General features: G+C 33.4%; 1 protein-coding gene across 2 annotated transcripts in view; it reads left to right on the forward strand.

The window, feature by feature from the left end:
- The window catches only part of LGR5 (leucine rich repeat containing G protein-coupled receptor 5), a 67,590-nt gene that overhangs the window by 5,172 nt on the left and 39,739 nt on the right, over positions 1 to 22,679 (forward strand). The window contains exons 2-5 of one of the 2 annotated variants that reach the window (XM_070947169.1): positions 10,500 to 10,591; positions 12,504 to 12,575; positions 18,142 to 18,213; positions 19,803 to 19,874. In XM_070947169.1, the coding sequence (XP_070803270.1) occupies positions 10,584 to 10,591; positions 12,504 to 12,575; positions 18,142 to 18,213; positions 19,803 to 19,874 (224 nt within the window). In that variant the 5' untranslated portion in view covers positions 10,500 to 10,583. The remainder of the gene's footprint in view (positions 1 to 10,499; positions 10,592 to 12,503; positions 12,576 to 18,141; positions 18,214 to 19,802; positions 19,875 to 22,679) is intronic. The other variant, XM_070947168.1, reaches the window with a different exon arrangement.

A 22,679-nucleotide genomic window follows, 5' to 3' on the forward strand; every position in this document is an offset into this window, starting at 1 on the left:
ATAAGTCACAGTATCATCTATGGTCAAGTGCTATGTTTCTGTGTTATGAATACAAGATCACTAATAAGGATTGTTTAATTATCTGCCTTTTTTGTCACCATTCCTAGCATGGCATATGTGAACATTTGTGGCTGTCTCATTTATAGTACTAAACTGGGATGTGTGTTAGGAATATATCCAGCATTTAAATTAATAGTGAGAGTTTGTAGGCTACAATCATAGCACACTGACTTCTGATTTATATTAATAGGACACACAGTTTCTGAAGGTTTGTGAGATTTTATATAGCATGTAAAATGCTACCCCAATTTAAGCAGTTTTATATGTTCTTGGGTTTGTTTTGTTAGTTATTATGAGATATCTGTTTATCAACAGGAAGTAAAAAGTTCATAGACATTAGCTAGAAGGTTTGTTTCTGTTATATTTGGGGATACCAGGTAATATAAAAACCATTTTTCTCTTTACAGATAAATGTTAAGAAATATGATGGTTTCCCATTCACTTTACACTTAAGAGCACATGTGGGATATTCACCCATGTTTATACAATGGGATTCAACATGATGTGATTAAACTGGTCACCTTTGTTTATAGTTAACTGATATTACTTCCCTTGTTTATAAATAATGCTAAGCCATATTTTATTTGTTTTTGACTTAGTAATAGTTCATACCTAGAGGGGAAAAGGGTGTTGTTGTTTTACAACAAATGAGAATTTGAAACCAATTAGGAGATAGCCAGAAAAATCAAGACTATCTCTAAGATTCACCCTGTTTGTTTTTTATTTATTCAGCAACTTTGAAGAAAAAAACAATCCTGACTTAGCATTATATATGAGCCCAGCAATTATTTTGTCAGCCTGATCTAGTTTCATTGCATATAACACACATAGATCCTTACCCACATATTCTTCATTATACCTTGGAACAATGCACTGCCATAGCCTAATCTGTGATCCAGTTTAAAAGAAGAACAAAACAGATGTGGAGAGGGCATTCTTCATTTTAGAACTAATTTTGCAGCCAAAATCAAACTGAAGTTTCCATCATCGTTTATGGGTCCATTCTTGTATTTAATAATGGGTGATCAAAAAACAGTTAGGTTCAAATAAAGAATCTCTTTTCTACACAGGTTCTTCTTCTCCCACAAATCTATAGCTCTCTCTTCTCTAACCATTTGCAAGACTAAATTTCTTCTTTTTACCTCTACCAATCCTGCATGCTTTCAGAACCCTCACAAACTTAGCAAAGATTAAAAAAACAAAAACATATGACAACCATAATAAGATTGTACTATCGTAAGTGTAAAACAAACCAACTTTCTACTAATCTATGTATCACTTTTCTGATTAAACTATATTGTCCCAAATATGTTTTTTCAAAAAGCCAGTGGACTTTTGAAAATGTTTCCCTTCTCATCCAAGAAGCTTCTTTAGTTCTGAACTGAAGAAGCTTCTGGGATGGGAAGTGAAATGTCTTCAAGGAAAAACAAAAACTAGTTGCCTTTTGAAAAAGCACCTTTGGGACAACCATGACCTAGATGACTGATGGCCATGGACATTAAACTACGTTGTTTTCAGCCATAATACATGGAACAAAGATTGGACCACATTGAATCCAATAAAAGTAGTCGGTTTATTTCATTATCTGAAAACTACTGTGCTTCCCAAATATCCAAGGAGGCAATAATAATAATAATATGGAAATAAAATAATAGATTACACCTTTCACTATATACTATAAAATACAGGGAATATTAAGTGAAGTCCCAATCCGATTTTATCTGCAATGGTAAAATCCAACTTCCAATTAAGTAAAAATACTTCATCTTAAACTACGCATAATATAAGCTATAATATTCGCTTAACTGGATTTCTTTGCCAGAAGCATTCCCAGACTTCTTTATTCTCTGCTCTTGGCAAATTGATTGATTGATCGATTGATTTATCATATTTCTTAACCACCCATCTCACTCAGAGGGGCTCTAATTAAATTTGCCACCTCCTTAAGCTGGAGAAGTTTATATTTATAGAAATCTAACACCTCTGCTGTGGTTTCATTGTCGAAAATAGAAGGATGGACAGATGAATAAAAGATAGATGGATGTATTGGATTAAATGGAAACAAAGCTTTTATAAAACAAAGTACATTTAAATGTCACTCTTCCCTTTTAAGATAGAGACAGAAACTATAAGAAAAATAAAAGTTAAATGAGAAATAAACATTTTGTGGCATTCAGTCTTGAACATACACACATTCTTATTTTTAAAAATGTGCCACATTGAATTTTTTCTCATAGCTCTGAATGGAAACATACAAAAAGCTTAAGTCTAAAATATAACCACAAGGAAAAATAATTCCAAAGATCCAGTCCCAATGTCCCATCCACATATATAATTTCCATAGCCATATTATGTAAGTCCCTATCCCTGTAGTTCTTGCTGTACTTCCCAATCATATCATGGGGACAAGTGGAGACAATTGTCTATCCATAAATTTTAAATCTTGAGAGTTCTGATTTTTATTATACATGAAGATCTAAAACATCACAACATTATCTTACACTGTTTTTTCTTGGCTTGTGATCTCATTTTAGTCAGCCAATTTAGTGACTATAAAAGATTTTTCCAAAAGTGAAAAAGACATGCAAACCTTTTTCACCACCAGGCAGCCACATGTTAAAATGTATTTTTCAGTTTATGCCTTTCCACTAAAGCAAACTCCTTAGCTAAAGACCGCCCAGTAATACTTTAAAAAATTATATGACGTTGTTGGAAAGGTATTTTACTCCCAAAAGCATGAGCTATTAATGAACAACAATAATTATTTATTTTTATGCTACCAATAGTTTTTAGGTATAATGGATATATTGTACTATAAAAAGCATCATTAGTTGTGCAGCCTTATTGCAGATTACATTTTAGTATCTTAGTTCTTGTTTTTATTATATCTGAATTACTATAACAATAATAAAATTTGTTTTGTTTTATTAAGTTTTATTTATAAATATAATACATTATCAATATCACCATCATCACTATTGTGTTATTGCATTGGATATGTATCACAGATTAAAAATACTAATACTGAGTTAATCCTCATTCATTAATAACCTGTAAGGGAATTTGCAAACTTAATGTATAATAGAAAAACAGAAGAGTAATGACTCACTCAGAGTAGCTGATGAACTTGATAAGCAAATCTGCAGTCTGTGTTTCCCCCATGGAACATTACAGAATTAGGTGCTTGACTCTGGGGCCTCTGCAGGATCATATCTAAATCCACCATTCGCATAACATTTCCATGGTCTAACTATCTTTTCACTCATCATTTCAAATGCTCTTGATGAATAAGAGAAGTGGTGGCATTGGGGAAGAAAATACCACAAATGCAACAATTACATAATCACTGAGCTATGATTTACATAAAGTAAGTTAGCCTCGTCACACTGATGTTCAGATCTTTCAAAGACTGAAAATGATTTGAGCTTCATATCAGCTTACTTATTAGTTTAATTTTGCATTCTACCCAAGTGCTGTCTATAGTTTCATTTCTTATATTATTAACTATCAGTATTTCTTTAATATTTGTGTTTACTAGATATAGTCATAGGCTTTTTGTTTAATGTTTTATACCAAAGCAATATAAATATAATCAAATTATGCATTAAGTTTTGTTTTCTGAAACTTCACTGTGAATTCAGTACAAATGTTTCTGATATAAATAAAATTAAACTGTATTGTTTGTTTATAGTCCAGACAACTTAGCAGACTGTCTTGGAAATTCATTTAACTCATTAGATTTAAATCAACAACCAAGGTTTCTCCGGCTAGCAGGATTAATGTATTGGCATGATTGGGACAGCCAAGAGTAAACATTTTTTTTTCCAATGCTGAAGGTTTTTTCCCTTCTTTTTCTTAATAAAGTTAATGGTGGATTAAAGAAAATAACTTCATGCTGATATCTTTGAATATGGAATATACAATAATTATATTAAACTTGAAATATTAAAACAGAAGCATCATTCTACATATTTTCTTTTAATATTTTATTGGAAACAAAACTATAATTGCCTATCCATTGTTCTGAATGCATTATTTTAAATGCCATGTATTTTAAGAATTTAAATATGAATATATTTAATTATATTGCTTAACGCATTGTAAGCCGCCCTAAGTCTCCGGAGAAGGGTGGCATATAAATTAAAAAAAAAAAATGAAGAAAGTAAATATAAATAAGAAAGTTAGAGGTACATGCAAAATAATTTTGAACAGCATGTTTTAACAAGGCAAATAAGTTAATGTTATAAAAGATATTAATTTTCACCAGTAAAGTAAATTGTTATTACATTTTAACCCATTCAGATAGCTTTCAGAATCTATTTATCAGGTGATCCCAAATAAATTATTTAAAGAGATGGAAAAAAATTCAGTTTATTTGACAAGATTGCAATAAAAACTTGTGATCAGAGGGCATGTCAGTTATGCGTCCTTTTATTGGATTTATTTTTCTTATGAAAATTGTAGTGACCACTGTGTTGACTGAAGGCTAGAAGAATTGTACTCTCTGAATCTTAATTAATACCTTCAGTCTCAATGGAAAACAAACTATGTATCTATTGGTCCAATAAATGGACCAATAGATACATGTTATGCCTGGCGTCTTATTAGCTTTTGGATGCAATTTAAACTGCTACAAATTTATTTAAATTGGAACCAGAAAATTAAGTAATTGTTAAGTAATATGATTGTTAAGCGAGGCATCATATGACCACACTTGATTTTACAACCTTTTTTGCCAGTCATTAAGTGAATCACTATGATCATTAAGAGGGACATCACGTGACCACAACTTACAAGCTTCCTTGCTGGTTCCCCATTGACTTTGCTTGTTAGTCATTAAGAGAGGACTACCTGTAGTTTTAGCCTATGTAGCCCTTTACAGCCTAGTGCTGGGTTACCTGCAGGACTAAATCTCCTCAAGAGAGCTGGCCCAATAACTTTGATCATGCTGGAAAAAGCACCTAGTTGTCTCTCATTTTGGGGAGGTTGGTGGGGGAGGGCAAAGCTTAAAAGCATTGTTTGTCATTTTGAGCAATGTCCTCTGAAATAGCCTCTTGTTGGGGATCCACCTGGCTCCAACAATTATCTGCATTCCAGAAAAAAATGGGGTTTTTTTATTTGATTGTTATGCTTATTATTTTGAGTTTCGCAGCATTTTCAATAATTGCAATGAGAAAAAATCTGATTAGTAAATAGCAAAGGTAAGCTGGGACATGGATGAGATCTTCCTAGGGCAGTGAGGGCTAACCTTTTTGCCATCACGTGCCAAACACGTGGGGAGCGTGGGGGAGTTGCGTGCGCGTGTGCCCACACCCATAATTCAATGACATCCTGCACCCCTGCGCATGTGCACGCGACCCCCTGCGCTACCCCCGCTTTTGGCACATGATGGCAAAAAGGTTAACGGTGGGCCCAATAGGCCCATTATTTGCCCTCCCAAGACTCCAGAGGAGGGTGGAGGGTGAAAACAGCCTTCCCCCCCCCCCCCCCCGAGGCCCTCCGGAAGCCGGAAACGGCCCATTTCCTGACTTCCAGTGGGCCTGGAAGGCCCAAAAATCAGCTGGCTGGTGCGCACATGCGCGCTGGAGCTGAGCTAGGGCAACGCTCATGTGCCCAGAGATATGGCTCTGCGTGCCACCTGTGGCACCCGTGCCATAGGTTCGCCGTCACGGTCCTAGGGAGTTTTGAAGAGAGGGACTGGCTAGAATCTCTATGCTTCCAGTAGAGCACATTAACACCACATTCGGTCCTTTGGTAAGTTACTCTCTTCATTATTTATCCTGGAACTCACTATCTTAATCTGTTCAATAGCCAAGAAAATATTGCTACTACCTTCATTCTTAGCCATCAACTATAAATTATTTTGTAAATCTAATCTAGATTTTTCACTTTTTCTTTCTACTTTTATATTGAATTATTTAAAATCATTTTTTTATTTCCAGGTATAAAGTGATTTTATGGTAATATCTTAAATTGTTAGTGTTTGACTTTCCAATTTAATTCTGCCTGTCTTTTCTTCCATTTCTGCTTTTCATATAATATATTTGCTATGTAAAGTAGCAACAATATATACATTCTTGTTTCATACCTTTTTCTACTAGATCTAGTTAATAAAGTAAAACTTTTTTTTAATATTGTCCTATTCTCTATTCTGTATCTGAGGTTTAAGTCACTGACTACATGTTCCTTTGCCTTTTTGGAAAACTTCATTTATTTCTCTTTATGGCTAATCAGTGTATAACGTTTTTCAGAAGTTAACATCCTGAAATTGTTTGGGCAATGTTCTTTTATACTTTCACAAAAGCTGTCCTTAAAACTGGGATTGTTGCATTTTTTTAGTTCATAGAATAATGAGCATTTGAATGGAAAATGAGGCTAAATCTAACCCTTCTTTGAACTTCCTTTCTTCCTTCTTTGAACTTCTATGTTTCTGGTTTACTAAAAAATTTTTCCTAGTTTTCAGCTGTACAGCAACAGTGCCTTGGCACTATGACTTTTTTTATGCCTGGTTATAAACTAGACTTTGAATCTATCAGTTTATAGCTGAAAACTGCTTAGATTATGTATAATTACAGGTAGTCCTCTACTTACAACAGTTCATTTAGTGACCGTTCAAAGTTACAATGGCACTAAAAAAGTGACTTAGGACAGTTTTTCATACCTATGATCATTGCAGCATCCCCATGATCATTTGATCAAAATTCAGATGCTAGGTAACTGATGATTGCAATGTCCCAGTGATCACTTTTTGTGACTTCTTGACAAGCAAAGTCAATGGGTAAGCCAGATTCACTTAACAATCATGTTACTAACTTAAATAACTGCAGTGATTCACTTAACAACTATGACAAGAAAGATTGTAAAATGAGGCAAATTTCACATAACTACAGTCTTACTTAGCAACATAAATTTTGGGCTCAATTGTGGTCGTAAGATGAGGATTACTTATAAGTAACCTTTGTGGAAAACGGAAAGAGGTATAAAAATAGTTTTTGGAAGGGTTGAGTAGTGACATGAAGGGTTCTTAAATTGCCTGCAGAAACAATGCCAGCACATACACTTGTGACAGACCCTACAACCTGTGGGACTACAACTAAACAATCATATAGTCTTTATTTGAAAAATTAGAAACACTGAATGTAAAATTAGTTTGCATATTTTTCTCAAAACTAAATTGTGTGACCATTCATGATTTATGCCCCACAGGCTATTGACCAAATACAATGTAAGTCTGACACCTGAATTTTCTTTTGTTTTCTTGATAATTTATTGCTCACTATATTAAGTCCTTTGATTTCTTTCTATTCCTGGTCATATTAGGCATAACAATCCAGGAGGTGCCATAGTCAATGCATTAGTTTGGTTAGTTAATACATAGCCAATGTATTTAGTACCTGAACAAAGGCAGTTTGTGCTTTTGAAGCCACCTTGGCTTTGAGCTATGAATCTCATATTTTGGGAAGCATGCAGCATTTTTTAGATTAGGTTGCCTACTTCTGAAAACTACACATCACGAGGACTTCCATTTTGTCTAGATTTATTCTATGTTTATTGCCCTCATTCAACAGTGTATTTTATGTACTGATCCAGCAGCCACAGATTGTATTTAATTCTGATGACAATGAGCAATAGAACTCCTATTGTCAGTAGGTAACAATGTTATCCCAATGTTGCATCCAACTAATGTTGCTAGTGCTTTCTTCTAATGATGAAATATAGGGAGGACACAATACTGCTATATGAAATTCCAGAATGTAATTTTCAATCTAATAGGTTATCATGACTAATAAAATTCAAACCTGCCAAGCCTTGAAGCCCAAATACAAAACTAATCTTTAGAATTTCATCACCAAAAATAAAGTGTCCTAATATTTTCCTAATTGATTCAGCGTTACCTTTGGAACAATTACCTCATTTTATATAGTAGTTAACCAATAATGTCCTTTTCAAGGATACTCCATTATATTCAACTTTCTTTTAGGTGTCTATTTTATTTTTCTGTAACATGAAAGTTCTTGTTAAGCAGTACATTTTAGATTATTTCCTTCCCAGCCCAAAAATACTATAATAAACTCTGGAGTTTTTAAAAACGTATATATTATATTTAAAATATCTGATATATTTATTCTAAGCTTGCATACAGAATTAGAAAACACTCATTCAATAAACAACATGGTAATAATGTATGTAAATGTTAAAATAATTTTTCAAGTGTGAAATTAAAATGGTATCTCTCGACATTTTGACACAGGGCTGTAAACCAAAATATCTTTTGTGTGTATGTTGTTAGCAGCAGAGGTTACCATCCTCATATCAACAAGAGCTCTAAAAATTACCATAATCTTGAAATAAGCTTAGAAAATAATCAGTAATCATATAGTTCTTTCAGTATCATATGATCATGACATTCTAAACCAGTCTGTAGCCCAGCTGTTGCATTTTGTATGAAAGGAAAATCCAGATGCTTTTATGGACAGCACACTACAGTCTAGACAAGATTTAATTAAGACATAGAACATTGTTTACTGATTGGAATATTTCACTACCAACACTGGATGAACCATAACTACTGCCATATCATGACTGTAATTATATTGCATTGCATTGTAATTTATTATTGTTAATTCTTATTGTTTTTAGTATGTTTTAATTTCTGTAAACCATCTGAAGTGCCTCTAAATTGGTACAGGGATAAGCCACATAAGAAACAAGCAGATAATTGTTATGTAAATAATTAATCCAGCTGCCAAATTCTACCTGGATTTCTTTTCTTCATTCATTAAAATAATTAAATTATTTTAATGAAATCAGTGGCATCAAAAAAGAAAGAAAGAAAGAAAAGAAAGAAAGAAAGGAAAAGAAGGGGGAAAAAAGCTTAGTACATCCATTGTTTTCATCAGCTCACAATATAACTATTATTCCCATAAAGCATCACTCCAGAGATGCTCTGATTATTAAGATGATGCAATGATGGTTATAAAAGGATTAAAATAGGGGCTGCAGTAACAAACCTTGCTGAAGATATTGCTTATTTATACCAATAAATTTAACATTTACTTTATCAAGGAGAGAACATGTGAGATAAAATGGTGGATCGATTGGGCCTTTGTTGAGCTAGGACCCTCAATCAATGCTTATGGTATCATTGAGGGTACAGGGTAAATTTTGCAACATTGTGTGCCCATCGTGTCTATGGAGATTCTCAATCATCCAGGTCATGATTGTCCCAAAGGGCTTTTTTAAAAAGCCAACTGGACTTTCTTGTTTCTATGAAAATGTTTTGCTTTTCATCCAAGAAGCTTCTTCAGTTGCGTGGCAATGGATTTTTGCCCTAAATGGGCAAAATCTACTTAATCATTACGTTATATTGTTTCTTAAAATACAGTAGGAAAACCAGTAATTTCTTAATAAACCAATTAAACAAGATATTACATACAAGTAAAGCTGAGAAACCTAGAAAAAGTTATTGGTTTTCTATGACATCCCACCAGGAAGTGTGATATATAAAGATGAAGGTTTATTCTATGAGCTTGTGGGTTGTTTCCAAATGTTTTGTTACCAGGCTAGGTAACATCTTCAGTGGAGTTTAGGGTTTATGGTTTACAGAAATCCTCTGTAGTTTGAAGAATGAACTTTCACCCTCATCCTACACCTGAGCTACAGATATTCACCACTATGGCAAGTGTGGTATATCTCAAAGAACTATTTTTACAGATTGGAATAGTAAGGTAAAGCAAAATATGTAGTTATAGTACAGTGAAAGTGAAATTCACTTTATCTTAAAAATGTAGATATAATAAATACTTTAATATGATGAAAAATCTGAGAGTGGTTAATAGGATGCAATTTGGGAATTGCTTTATGCAGTCCATAAAAGCAATATATCAGGAACAGACAGCTCAGATAATTATTAATGGCAGTTTGACAGAAACTTTTAAAATTGAAAAAGATACGAGGCAGGGATATCCCTTATCGCCATTATTATTTATATTAACTTTGGAATTGTTGTTAAACAAAATACATAATATAGATGAGATAAAGGGAATTAAAGTTAGAGACTATGAATATAAGGTACGGGCATTTGCAGATGATTTGGTTATGACCTTAACTTATCCAGTGGAATCAGCAAAGGTTTTGATGGATATAATAAAACAGTATGGTCAAGTATCTGGGTTTAAGATAAACATTGGAAAAACAAAGATGATAGTTAAAAATATGACAACAAATCAAAAAGAGGAGTTACAAAGGGTAATGGGGTGTGAAATAGTTAAAAAAGTTAAGTATTTAGGAGTTTATATTGCATCTTCTAATGGTAAATTGTATAAGCGTAATTATGAACTGATATGGCATAAAATACAAGCTGAAATGGATAAATGGAAAAAATTACAACTGTCCTTGTTGGGTAGAATAGCAGTTATAAAAATGAATGTTTTACCTAGGTTTTTATTCCTCTTTCAAATGATACCAATACTGAAAAAGGATGCCAACCTGGAAGAATGGCAGAAAGATATTAATAAGTTCATATGGCAAGGTAAGAAACCAAGGATAAAACTGAAAATAATGCAGGACATACGAGAAAGAGGAGGATTGAAAATGCCAAATTTAAAATTGTACTATGAAGCAGCTGTTTTATCAGCAATTAGTGATTGGATTAATCTAACAAATGGAAGGATATTGAATATTGAAGGGCATGACCTGGTCTATGGTTGGCATGCTTATTTAGTGTATGAAAAAAGGGTGGATAGAGCATTTAAGAGTCATATATTGAGAAATGCTTTATTGCGTGTCTGGAAGAAATATCAATATAAGTTAAATGAAAAGATACCTATATGGACAGCACCCAGGCACGCAATAGAGAATACGAGTATAGAAAGTAGACAGGATGTAATTACATATAAAGATATTCTTATTATGGAGGGAGGTATATTAAAATTAAAACCTGTGAATGTGTTGAAAGAGGAGAAAATAACTCAAACTTGGTTTCAATATATACAATTACAAGCCAGATGGAGAAAAGACCAGAAAACTGGTGTTATACAAAGTGATGAAAATTTAATTAACCAAATTAGAGACCAAAGCCCAATGCACATAAAAAGATTGTATAATATATTGATAGAGATGGACTCGGAAACAGAGTTAGTTAAGGACTGTATGATAAAATGGGCGCAGAATTTTGAACAGCCAATAATGATGGAAATGTAGGAAAAAATATGGGTAACAAATGTGAAATTTACCAAAGCGCAAAATTTAAGGGAGAACTTTTATAAAATGTTTTATAGATGGCATCTAGACCCAAAAAAGTTATCTCATATGTATCCGAATGTACAACCAAAATGTTGGAGATGTAATTGTGAGGATGCCACTTATTTTCACATTTGGTGGACATGTAAAAAGGTTAAAGCGTTTTGGATTAAAATTTGGTGGATTTTACAAAATATTCTTAAAAAGAGGTTGAAATTTACACCACAGCTGTTTCTGCTGGGTATAGTTACGGATTGTACAGTTATAGAGACTAAATTGATTTTGAACTTAATAACTGCAGCAAGACTGTTGGTGGCACAATATTGGAAGAAGCAAGATTTACCTACAATCCAAGAGTGGACAATGAAAGTTACAAACCTAGCGGAAATGGCAAAAATTTCGGCGTACTTGAAGGATCATTCAAATGAAAGATATTTAAGAGACTGGAGAAGATTGATAGATTATATTCAAAATAAATACCGGAATAAGAAATTGCAGATAGGTTATGAATGATTATATAGATATTTGGTGTGTCTTTAAGTAATAAAGCTAGGCGGGTAATTAGGGAATTGAGGGAACAAGAGATGTGGAATGTCATAATTATTTAGACTAGGATTGATTATGATTGTTGAAGGTTATACCCTGTAATTTGTTCTGGGAAGAGGAGGGGGGAGGGGGGAGGTTGAGGTAGGGAAGGGGGGGGGGAATATGTAAACTTTTTGTAAAACTTTTCAATAAAAAAAAATGATGAAAAATCAGTCTTCCATGTTAATCACTTAAGATAGGGCGCTGCGATGGCTCACCTGGTTAGAATGCTAAGTCAGAAGACCATTGAGAGGTTGACAGCTCAGCAGTTCAAAACCGGAGAGAAGAGCCCGTCAATTTGTCCCAGCTCCTGCCAATTTAGCAGTTCAAAAGCATGCAAATGCAAATAGATAAAAAGGTACCACTTTGGTGGGCATATACCAGGGACATGAAAGGAGCTCCTTGGACATCCCCAGGGCAATGGTGATGTTTAAGCTACTTGCTTGCATGATATTCCAGAGAAATAATTGAGTTTGTCTAGGTTAAACAACTTAATACTATCAGCTCTGGGACAAGAAATATTTGTATTTGTTGCTATTTAGATATTCCTTAAGATGTATTATTTATCAGCTAAACATTGCAGTTATATTTCAGTCTTTTTTATTTTTCCTTTACAGTGACCTCAGTATGAATAATATCTCTAAACTGCCCTTGAACTCTCTGCATAAACTCCGCTTCCTCGAAGAGCTGTATGTACCACTGTATCCTTGACTGGCATAGCTAAAAATAAAATATATTCTGGGATTTTCTCTTCTACTTACTTTGAATATCAGTTAACATGACATGAAAAGGCTGTGAGTTTTGACACATACGGGAACATTTAGTTAAAATGCACTTACGTACCACTCGTATCCATGCTGGGTAAAATGCTGCAAATTTTAAAGTGAAGACAGAGCTCCACAAATTAATTTTGTTAACGGTTGTTTTAAAAAACCTAATTGCTATTTGGATATACTTAAGCAGCAGGATATTAAAAGTTTGAATGCTGGCTCATGTTTATTAAAATGGCAAGTAAAGTTATAATCAAAACCAAAACCCACTGACTGTCAAGGACACTTGCATTCATAATTGAGACTACTAAGTCAGCTTGTAATCACTTTTAATTACTGTTTCCTTACTCTTTAGCTTTTAGCATCCCTCAAGGCTAACTATGCATCATAGCACCCTGTGTAGCTTAGATTTCTCATTCAGTAATTTGCTCACTTAAATGGAAAAAAATGCTCCAAAACCAAGTTAATCAAACACAGCATCACAAGTGGAATGTTGGAAAACACTCAACAAACATAAAATTAGGAATTTGAAAATGAGATTTCACAAGTATTCTGGATAAATTCAGTAGACAGCGCCAAATTTTCTCATCTCTCTTACAAAATTTATTCTACCCTTGGATATTCACTAATTACTTCTTTAAGATGCTGTATGCCCTACATAGAAGGGTCTTCATAGTCCATATAGATGCTGTCCCTCTTAGGTGACAGCTGGTCAGTATGCCAAACTTCCATATGAAGATCCAGTGTATATTGTTCAAACACAGAGGTTGAGTTTGTTTCATACATCCTTTCAAGGTGATCAGTAATATACCAGATCTGAAATCTGATAAACTCCACTCATAGTCAGAAGATTGAGGTATTCTTATTAAATGATCAATATTCAGATGTTTTAAAGACAGTAGCAAATTTTATTTATAGCCTTAGTTTATAGAAATTGTTTGGTGTCTTTGATGAATTGTTTATTTTACAAGGTTTCTTCCCTAAATATGTGTGTGTGTGTGTGTTGCTAGATATGTATGCATTAAGGGTGTTCTGAATTTTAAATTTTGTGACTTGAGTCTTGGGCTGTAAATAAACAAATATAAATATATAAATAACCTGAGCTCATATTTCTTCATAATATTATTTATCTATAGTCTGTGATTCCTAATTACTGATGAGTCACAAACAAACCCATCTCTAATTTAAAAATATAATCTTGTTTACAAGAAACAAATGTATCATATTCTCATTTCCTCTTTAAAATGCCAGGATTAATTTTTATTCATTTAAGATTAGAGTGCTATTGGAATTACCTTTCCTCATTTTAGGTGCTTTGTTTTGTATCTTCCTCCAAATGGAGACTTGAGCAGCTGGATAGGCATCCAATCCTACCCTGTTTTCCCCAAAATATGACATCCCCTGATAATAAGCCCAATCGGGCTTTTGAGCGCATGGCAATAAGGCCAAGTGCTTATTTCAGGGTTCAAAAAAATATAAGACAGGGTCTTATTTTCGGGGAAGCAACGGGTATTATAATAAATACCATTTTTATTGTTAAAACACATCAACACCTTCACTGTCTTCTATGAACACTTAGGAACATTCCTGTGTGAAATCTGGCCATTTGCTGCAACCTTAGGGAGCTGAACACAGTATATTCTATTATTCCGCCAGTCACTCTCCTACAACTGCGTATGAACACCATGTACTGTAGAACTTGCAGGCATGATTGTTTCTGCAATTCTGAAGAAGAAAGCCAGCAATGTTACTGGAGCTAGTCATGGCAATGTTGAGAGAAACGTATCTGATTTCTTTTCTAAGGCTGAAAAATCACCATCTCAAACAAAAGCAGAATGGGCAAATCTCCAAGCAGCTTTTTGTGTACTGCTATTATTCAATAACTAAAACAGGTGCTATTAGTAGAATAATGCAAAGATAAATTCACTTGAGGAGAGATTTGTTCTTTCTTTCCTCCTCTGTTCCAAAAGAATTATTTGGCAGCTGGTTTCAGATAACAACCATTGTGCAGAGTAAGTGACAAATGTTCCTTAAAATGTAGTTGATATAACTAAGTTTCATGCCATTAAAAAAAAAAAAAGTGGGATGAAATACTTGTGTGCTTTTTAACATTTCTTTGACCATCACCGAGAAAAAACCTCATAACATTATACAACATTTGGTAGGAAAGTACTAGGTTCAGTAAAATAGACAATTACAATTTCTGAATAAAGAAAAATGCTGGTTTATAAAAACTGAAAATTTTAAAAATAAATATTACTCTTTTTATTTAATTGTGATTTCATATACTGCCACTTTTAAAATGGAAGAAATGTATCACTATGGAAGAAAGGCTGGTTCCAAGTGGCCTGCTATGTTCACTATATTGCATTTAACGGTATCTTAGTCTGTAATGATAACATACAGTATAAGGTTGTAATTGCAAGAGCTGTCCCATATCTGTAACCATGATATTCTACTGCTTGGTGGGAGTGTGGGAGAAGGAAAAAAGGCTCTAAACCATGCAGACAGTTTCCAGGAATTCAACATGAAAATATATCAGGGATCCAGGCTGTTTGGAAGTTTTACAAATCTATCTTTGTAAGTCCTGTTTGGTGCACAGCAACCCAGAATAAAAGAGCAAAGCTGAAAATGAGAAGCGTTCTATCTGTTTCTCCCTTCTTTCTGACAATGATTAATGGGGATGAAAAGCTCCAGGCTGTTGTAGTGTTTTCAGTGACTGCTTTAAAATGAATAGCTTGCTTGATCTTAATAGTCTGGACAGGTAAGAATTCCCACCAACAGAAGAATGGATTACCACAAACTCCAGCAGTGCAAAAGAAAAAGAAAAGAAAAGGCTTTCTTTTGATACAGTGGAGAGATAGTGGGGTGGAAAAGGACCTCGGCTTTTAAAATTAGTTAATGTCATTTGATCAAACAGGTGCCAGTTCAGTTCTGAGCTTGGGAGAAGTTACCATGAATTAAAAGTAATTATTCTCATTTCAACATGATTCAATTAATATGCAGCAAATTTATAAAAAGATAATATGGATAAGTCATCAGTCTGGAAACTAGACTGCTATGAATCCCACTATAGCTTATGAATCTTATAGCTTATGAATCGCACTTCAGGCATGAAAGCCAGCTGGGCCAGTCACCCTCTCACAGGTTTGTTGTTGTGGGAAAAATAGTAGGAGAAATGAATATTAAACATATTCCCCGCTGAGTTATCTATAAAAATAATGAAGATGGGAAATAAATAAAATGCACAATAAACAGGATTTTCAAGTGGAAAGATGATAAATTATAGAACGAAATTTTTTAAAAAATTATAATAGATTTCCCAGCAATATTCTCTTTTTTGAAAATTCTAAAGCTGGTCACAACGAAAACAGATTCCTGGATGATATGAGTCTAAATATAAACATGGTTTTAATGCAGATACCAGCTTTTGATGATACATTCTCAAAATACTGTATGATTCTCTCTGTAGTGATGAATTCCATTCTGGTTTACAAAGGATGTATATAGTACAGAATATTTAGTTATATTTTAAAGTGCATTCATATTTATAAGCCATGTCTGTCCCAAGCAGGCAGTAACACATTGTAAATATAAGTCAAACTTGATAATGCAAATAAGGGCACTATGTTATTGTTTAAAATATTAAAAATGAAATTTTATTCAAGAAAATATAACAGTCATTCTGAACACTTACTATATAATAAATAATAATGAACTCAACAAGTAAATAGAACTATATTGTAAATAATCATTCAAGGATGCACATGGGTACAGAAATGAAAGCATGGATGTTCAACATAAAGTATACCTTTTTTTTAGACACTGATTGAACTTCAAACTTTACTTCATTATTGTATTTGGAATCTTATAAATTTAAAATAGAACAGAATAAAATGAAAACACTATCAAAGTGAAACCAGACCAATACATAATTAGAACAATTTTATTCCAGTGTTGGACAAAGACAGAGGAGTTCTAGATACCTCCTTAGTCATGGAAACTTAATGGGAGATTTTGAGACACCCATTCTCATTAGCCTATCTTATGTCACAGAGTTGTTGGGATCAAATGAAGGGAGATCTCCACATAATCTGTCTTGAGCTCTGAAACAAACAAAAAAAAAGAATATAAATCTAATAAAGAAAAATTAAATGTGTATAATACATTTACTGAATAATCAATAGTGAAATTTAAAGATATACTGGTAGTTCAGTGTGATTTGGTTTTGCATGATTCATTGTTTTCTAAATAATTGCTTATGGCTTTTTAGATTGTGAGAACCCAGCCAGTTAAACATAATCAACAAAACATATTTAAAGCTAATTGTGGCTTAATGGAACTTGTGAGCACCATCATGGTCAGCCATTATGTTTCTCATAATACTTGAAAATTATGTGAACAATACATATTATTTGACAGCTAACAGTATACAAAATTAACTAATAAATGCTGAGATCCTGTCCCATCGCTCCTGATAATGTAGCCTTTAAGTGAATGCATCTCAAAATTCTTCAGGCTAATTAGAGACTCTTTCCATTATTCTTATAACATCTATGGCAACCTATGGATTGTAAAATCACGCTCAACTATTCAAGGGCTAGGAGATCAAGTTTATTCCAAGAAATTTGAAAACATGCTAGCATAAATTCCAATGCATTCAAAATGTTGCTGTTGATGTTTAAGATTCTTATGGGTGCATAAAGTTCTGAAGAGTAGACATGAAGAATATAAAGTCTTTCTCATTTTGACATAGATAAGCCAATGAGATAACTTGATTAATGTTACATCAATCATAGGAGTAGGCATTTGAAGATAATAGGACAGGTCTAGGACAGGCCAATGGGGCAGGTTGCAAACTAGACACACTTCTATTTTCTAGCAAAGGAAACAACTAAGGAATGAAGAAGAAACAGCTGTAAAATGAATGGTAATCCAAATCCAAAGCAGTGTTGTTTATATAAAAAAGACAACACAAGATTGATTGTGAAGTTTTAAAAACAGATTATTTTTAATTTTATCTCTTTCTGCCTGTTAGATAGGAGGTGTTTATATATTGATTGGAGCTCATTTGCTTATGTAAATTCAAAGCTGATGAAGTTTCTACTTCAGAAAAAGTGCTTCCTCTGACTATGTTTGTGTCTTGTGGAAGAACTATAAAGTTATCATAATGATATACAACTAGTGGACCATCCACAGCCTAGAATGTTGAATTATTTGCTACTGAAGCAGAGCAGATTGAACAATTACACATGTAACATAAACTAGATTTATTGAGGCAAACTACATTTGCCCAGCTGCTTGTAAATGGACTGTATAGTTACAGGATGTTTTGCACAGAACATTAATTATGACAAAACAGAGCTCTTAAACAACTACTTCTGGCTCTTTGGTTGTTCCAACACTGCTGTCTTGAACATTTTAACATCCAAATTAATTCCACATGAGATGAAATCTGTTTATCCTTTATCTTTTAACCCTGTAGGCGTCTGGCAGGAAATAGCTTGACATATATCCCCAGAGGAGCATTTGCTGGACTCTTTAGACTTAAAATATTGTAAGTAAATTATAGTATTGTTTTATACATTTTAGGTGATGTATTAAAATCTGGGGATTTATGCTAATTAAAGCACACTGTATTTAAAGCTAAAATATTTATTTTGATACAGCTACAACCCTAAACCTATAACAAAATATATCTTCACTTTCTTAAAGAATTTTCCAAAACCAATTTACTCATGACATTAGCATTTTTGCACAATATCAGAGGAAATCTGATTGTATATAAATGCTTGCATCTTTAGCTTCTAACAAAGGATATGTTTTAGTTTCCAAAGAATATTCTATTGATAATTCTGCTGATGAAAATATTGATTTTTATTTCTAGTTTCATTTTTAATGGGAAAAATAGAAAATGAACAAATTAATTACTATAAACATAATAACTATTAATATTTAGAGATTGTATCTTTTTTTCTCTTTATATAGTAAATGCACTCAATCTGGAAAAAATATTGTTGTTTTTGCTTAAAGCTATAGAATATTTTTTCACTTTCCTAGGATTGTCATAATTTAGTTTACGAACCTAAACTAATACAAAAGAAAAGAAAAATCATGTAGATCTAACAATTACAAGCATCTTGCTTTACTAAAGATTATCCTACAAATTGCATTAGATAATGAATTTGATATTTGGTAAATGCTATATCAAATGCAGAATTCAGATGTATCTCACAAATCTATCATAGCAGATCTTTGAAGGAACCAATATTCAATTTTCTTGCTAGGTAACAATAAAGATGCAATGCTTTTGTCTAGTTTTTAATTTTTTTCTTTTGGATTTTTTATTGTAATCTTTTGAGTAAAATAAAAAATTGATTAAAAAAAAAACCTAGGTTCTGTTTTCTAGCTGGGCAAAATGCCATTGTAGCCTGCCTCAAGTTTTCCTGGTCAGCAAGTTAATATTTTTATGGATCACTTCATTTGACCATCAACTCTAAAGCCTAGGTAAATTCTATATTGAGAAACCAGATTAGCAAAAGCTGGGTCAAATATGCAGCTAATCAATCCAGCTCTTGGTAATATTCATCAAGTCAGGTTCCTCAGTAATTACAGTCTTGTGGTACCCAGCTAATGGAAAGCTACCTAATTTAACTCTCTTACAATAAGGATCCCCAGCCCCTGTCTGTGGACCGGCACTGGTCCGCAGCATGCCAGAAACTGGTCCACTCTAGCAAGCAAAGCCCCATTCACTGGATGCAGGCAGCACACAAAATCATGCCTCCTCTGGTCCACGGAAAACCTCTCTCCAAGGAACCAATCCCTGGTGGCCAAAATGTTAGGAGCCACTGTCTTACAGCTTTGTAGGATAGGTTAAATTGTGGGATAAAGCAGATGCAGTTTTTAAAAACAGTTTCATGACAGTGGAAACTTAAAATCTAGGTTTCTAATATTCTAACCCTTGAATAAAGTTTATATTACAATAGCAAAACAGTTATTGTACCTAAAATTCAGGTTTTGGATAGCAGTAATTAGCAAGAGCTTTCTGTGGAATTACTAATTTAATTTATATTTGTAGTTCTAATTAGCATAAGACAACAAACTTAAGTATCTTTTTTTGTTTACCAATTTTATGTACTAATATAGAATGCTTCAGAACAACCTGTTAAGACAAGTTCCTTCTGAAGCACTTCAGAACCTACACTCTCTCCAGTCTCTGTAAGTATACACATATTTGTTATGTCAGCTTGTATTTTTTAGAGTTAATCCTGAAATATATTATTCAAGCTATCTTCAGAACTGGAGCCTCCATTTGTGCTGACATATTTGAAGAGTGCTCAGGTGGCAGAAAGCTACATTTGGATCTTTGCAGTTCTGACTATTTCTGCCTACAATAGCAGGGAATATATAAACACAAAGAAATAATTGTGATGCTCTATCTTCATCCTGGCTTTTTGTTTAGCTTTGGTTTTGTTCCTTTTCATTACAACAAAAGGGAAGGTATCTGTTCTAAGTTCAGTCCAGCAATAGAGTTATCACTGGCAAAGCTTTGCTGCTTCAGTTCATGGAACCACACTGACTCCAATAACTTTGTTCAGCTGCTTCACTTTATAGAAGTGGCTTCTGTGCCCCAATGCAATACCTAGAAAGGGGAGACCATTTTACTGAGCCCTATCAAATTGATGCTTCATAAAAGTAATACATTAGGGTTTTGTGCAGGCTAAATAAATATCTGCTGAGTCTAAGAAACATCAGAGAGCTGGGATGGGATATAGGAGGGAAGGAGAATGGTTTAGGCACCAGTTGCAGAAGAATCCTGTTATATCTCTTCTTTGACTTCCCTAATGGTGGCATTTCTGCCACAAGGAAGGCTGGGTGGGATACAAAGTTGGAGGTATTGTTAGATTTCTTCTTTGAAAACCTACTGTAAGTCTTACAGTTGCAGTTGTAGACTCAAGAAATTGCAAAAATTATAACATTGGAACTAGAGCACTAATAATTCAGCTAATAAATAAAACTGCATTTGAAGTTGTAAAAATATAAATTTCATCTGGACTGTAAGGGATATATTTTTCTCCCAGAACTATAATGCTTATTACTTAAATAATGTAATATAAATAAATAAAAATTTATTTTCCTCAACATTTTGATATAACTTTTTCAATATGATAAATCCTTCCATTTAAATGTAGTGGCCACTACTAACTGTGAAAATAAAAAAAATATTAAATATACTTCATTACTGTGCAAGACCCACTCTTGTGTAAATGCATCATGACATCAGATCCAAGTATGTAAATCATGGAATTTGCAGTGAGATATTGCCACATGTTTTGTCACTTACCCCCCTGTGCCCACTATAGATGCCTGTCAGTAGTGGTTTTCACTTACCTTGGCTACTGGTTCGGAGGTATGAGTGCACGCGCATGCGCTCGCTTCGCTCATGCGCAGTCCTTCTGTGCATGCACAGAGCATCTGTGATGACGTCCAGGTGGGTGGAGGAGCCTCCCACCACCGCTGTTACCGGTTTGCCCACCACTGATGCCTATACATGTACAATTTTAATAAATGTTATTTCCAAAGTTAAAATGCAAACTTCAACAGAAAAAAGGGAAACAAAAACAAAGCAAAACAAAACTAAATAAGACAAAAATATGCATAAAGAGACAAATATAAACATAAAGTGCCCCCCAACACTAATAAATATATTTCTACAATAATAGTTCCCCCTTGCAAAACAGCTCTACAATTTATAATCTTCTACATCATTATTTCCCCAGCTGATTTGACCATCTATCTACTCTTTAAAAAAACATTTAACAGGTAAACCCAACCACAAAAATAAACTTGAAAGCCCTCTGTTAACAGTCTATTATTGTATTTCGCAAAACAATATGCAATAAGCTTTTTAAATTCATGCTTCTTTCAGCCTTCTCCAACAAGCCTGCAGTTCTCAAACAAATCTCTTTCTCCCTCAATTCAATCAGCAACAAATTGACTTCCAATCCACCCAATTTTAAGTATGATTTAGCTGCTGTTATCCAAGTGTCATTCTTGGGTTGATTTATAACTGTTGTTAAATCATCAAATCTTTTATCAAAATTTTCATTCAGAGTTTATAATTTGAAAAGCATTTTGTTTTCAGAGGCTTTGACATTAAATTGATATGGCTCTAGCCTTTCTTTTATGTCTCTTTTTGTTTCTCTGTCATTGTAAAGAGCATATAATATATAATGTTCAATATCTTTAATTTATTGTTATTTTCATTTTTAATATAATCCAAATTTGTTTTATAACCAAACTTTCACAACAAAACATAGCCAAATCCTCTCAAGGATAACAGAAATACATGTTCCATAACAGAATGACCACAGGAAAAATTACAATAATATTTCCCATGATAGAGAGTCAACAGAAAAGAAAGGGAAAATTCCAACCTCTTTAGAAAAACAAGAAAAAAGACCAGAGATATATATAAATAAAAGAAAAATAAAATGGCAAAGTTCTTTTAAAAGTTAGTAAAATACAAAATCCTTGCAGTAAAAATCTGTTGCAAATGTAAATCAAATCACTTTCATTATTAAGGAGAAAGTCTTTGCACCACTGGTGTCCATGTGATAAAAGCAAAAGTGTTTCATAACTCCAAAGCAAAGCGGTAAAAAAAAAAAAGGTAAAATTTACATTTTATGTCTAGCAAAGGGGTATAAAATAAATCAGCATTCAACTAGACAATGAATTAAACATGTAAATTAAAAGCAAAAAAAAAAGGTTCAAAAGCTGATGTTTAAAACCAAGGTGCACCTAAAAAAAAAAAAAAAACAGTGACAGGAAAAGATAATCCTCTAACCGCTCTTACCAAGAATTGCAATCATCTAGATTTCTCTTCCCTGGCTAGTACACGGTCATTTGAGGATCATCTTGTGTCATTCCTAGTTCTCTCATTCAAATCTGGGGAGCCCACTGCCAAAGGACTAGCTTTGGCAGCAAAGTCAACCGTTTGTTGGCAGGAGAAAAAAATCATCC

The sequence above is a fragment of the Pituophis catenifer genome, unplaced genomic scaffold (assembly GCF_029215685.1).
Source record: "Pituophis catenifer annectens isolate HBS135680 unplaced genomic scaffold, rPitCat1.0.hap2 SCAF_7, whole genome shotgun sequence".
NCBI lineage: Eukaryota > Metazoa > Chordata > Lepidosauria > Squamata > Colubridae > Pituophis > Pituophis catenifer.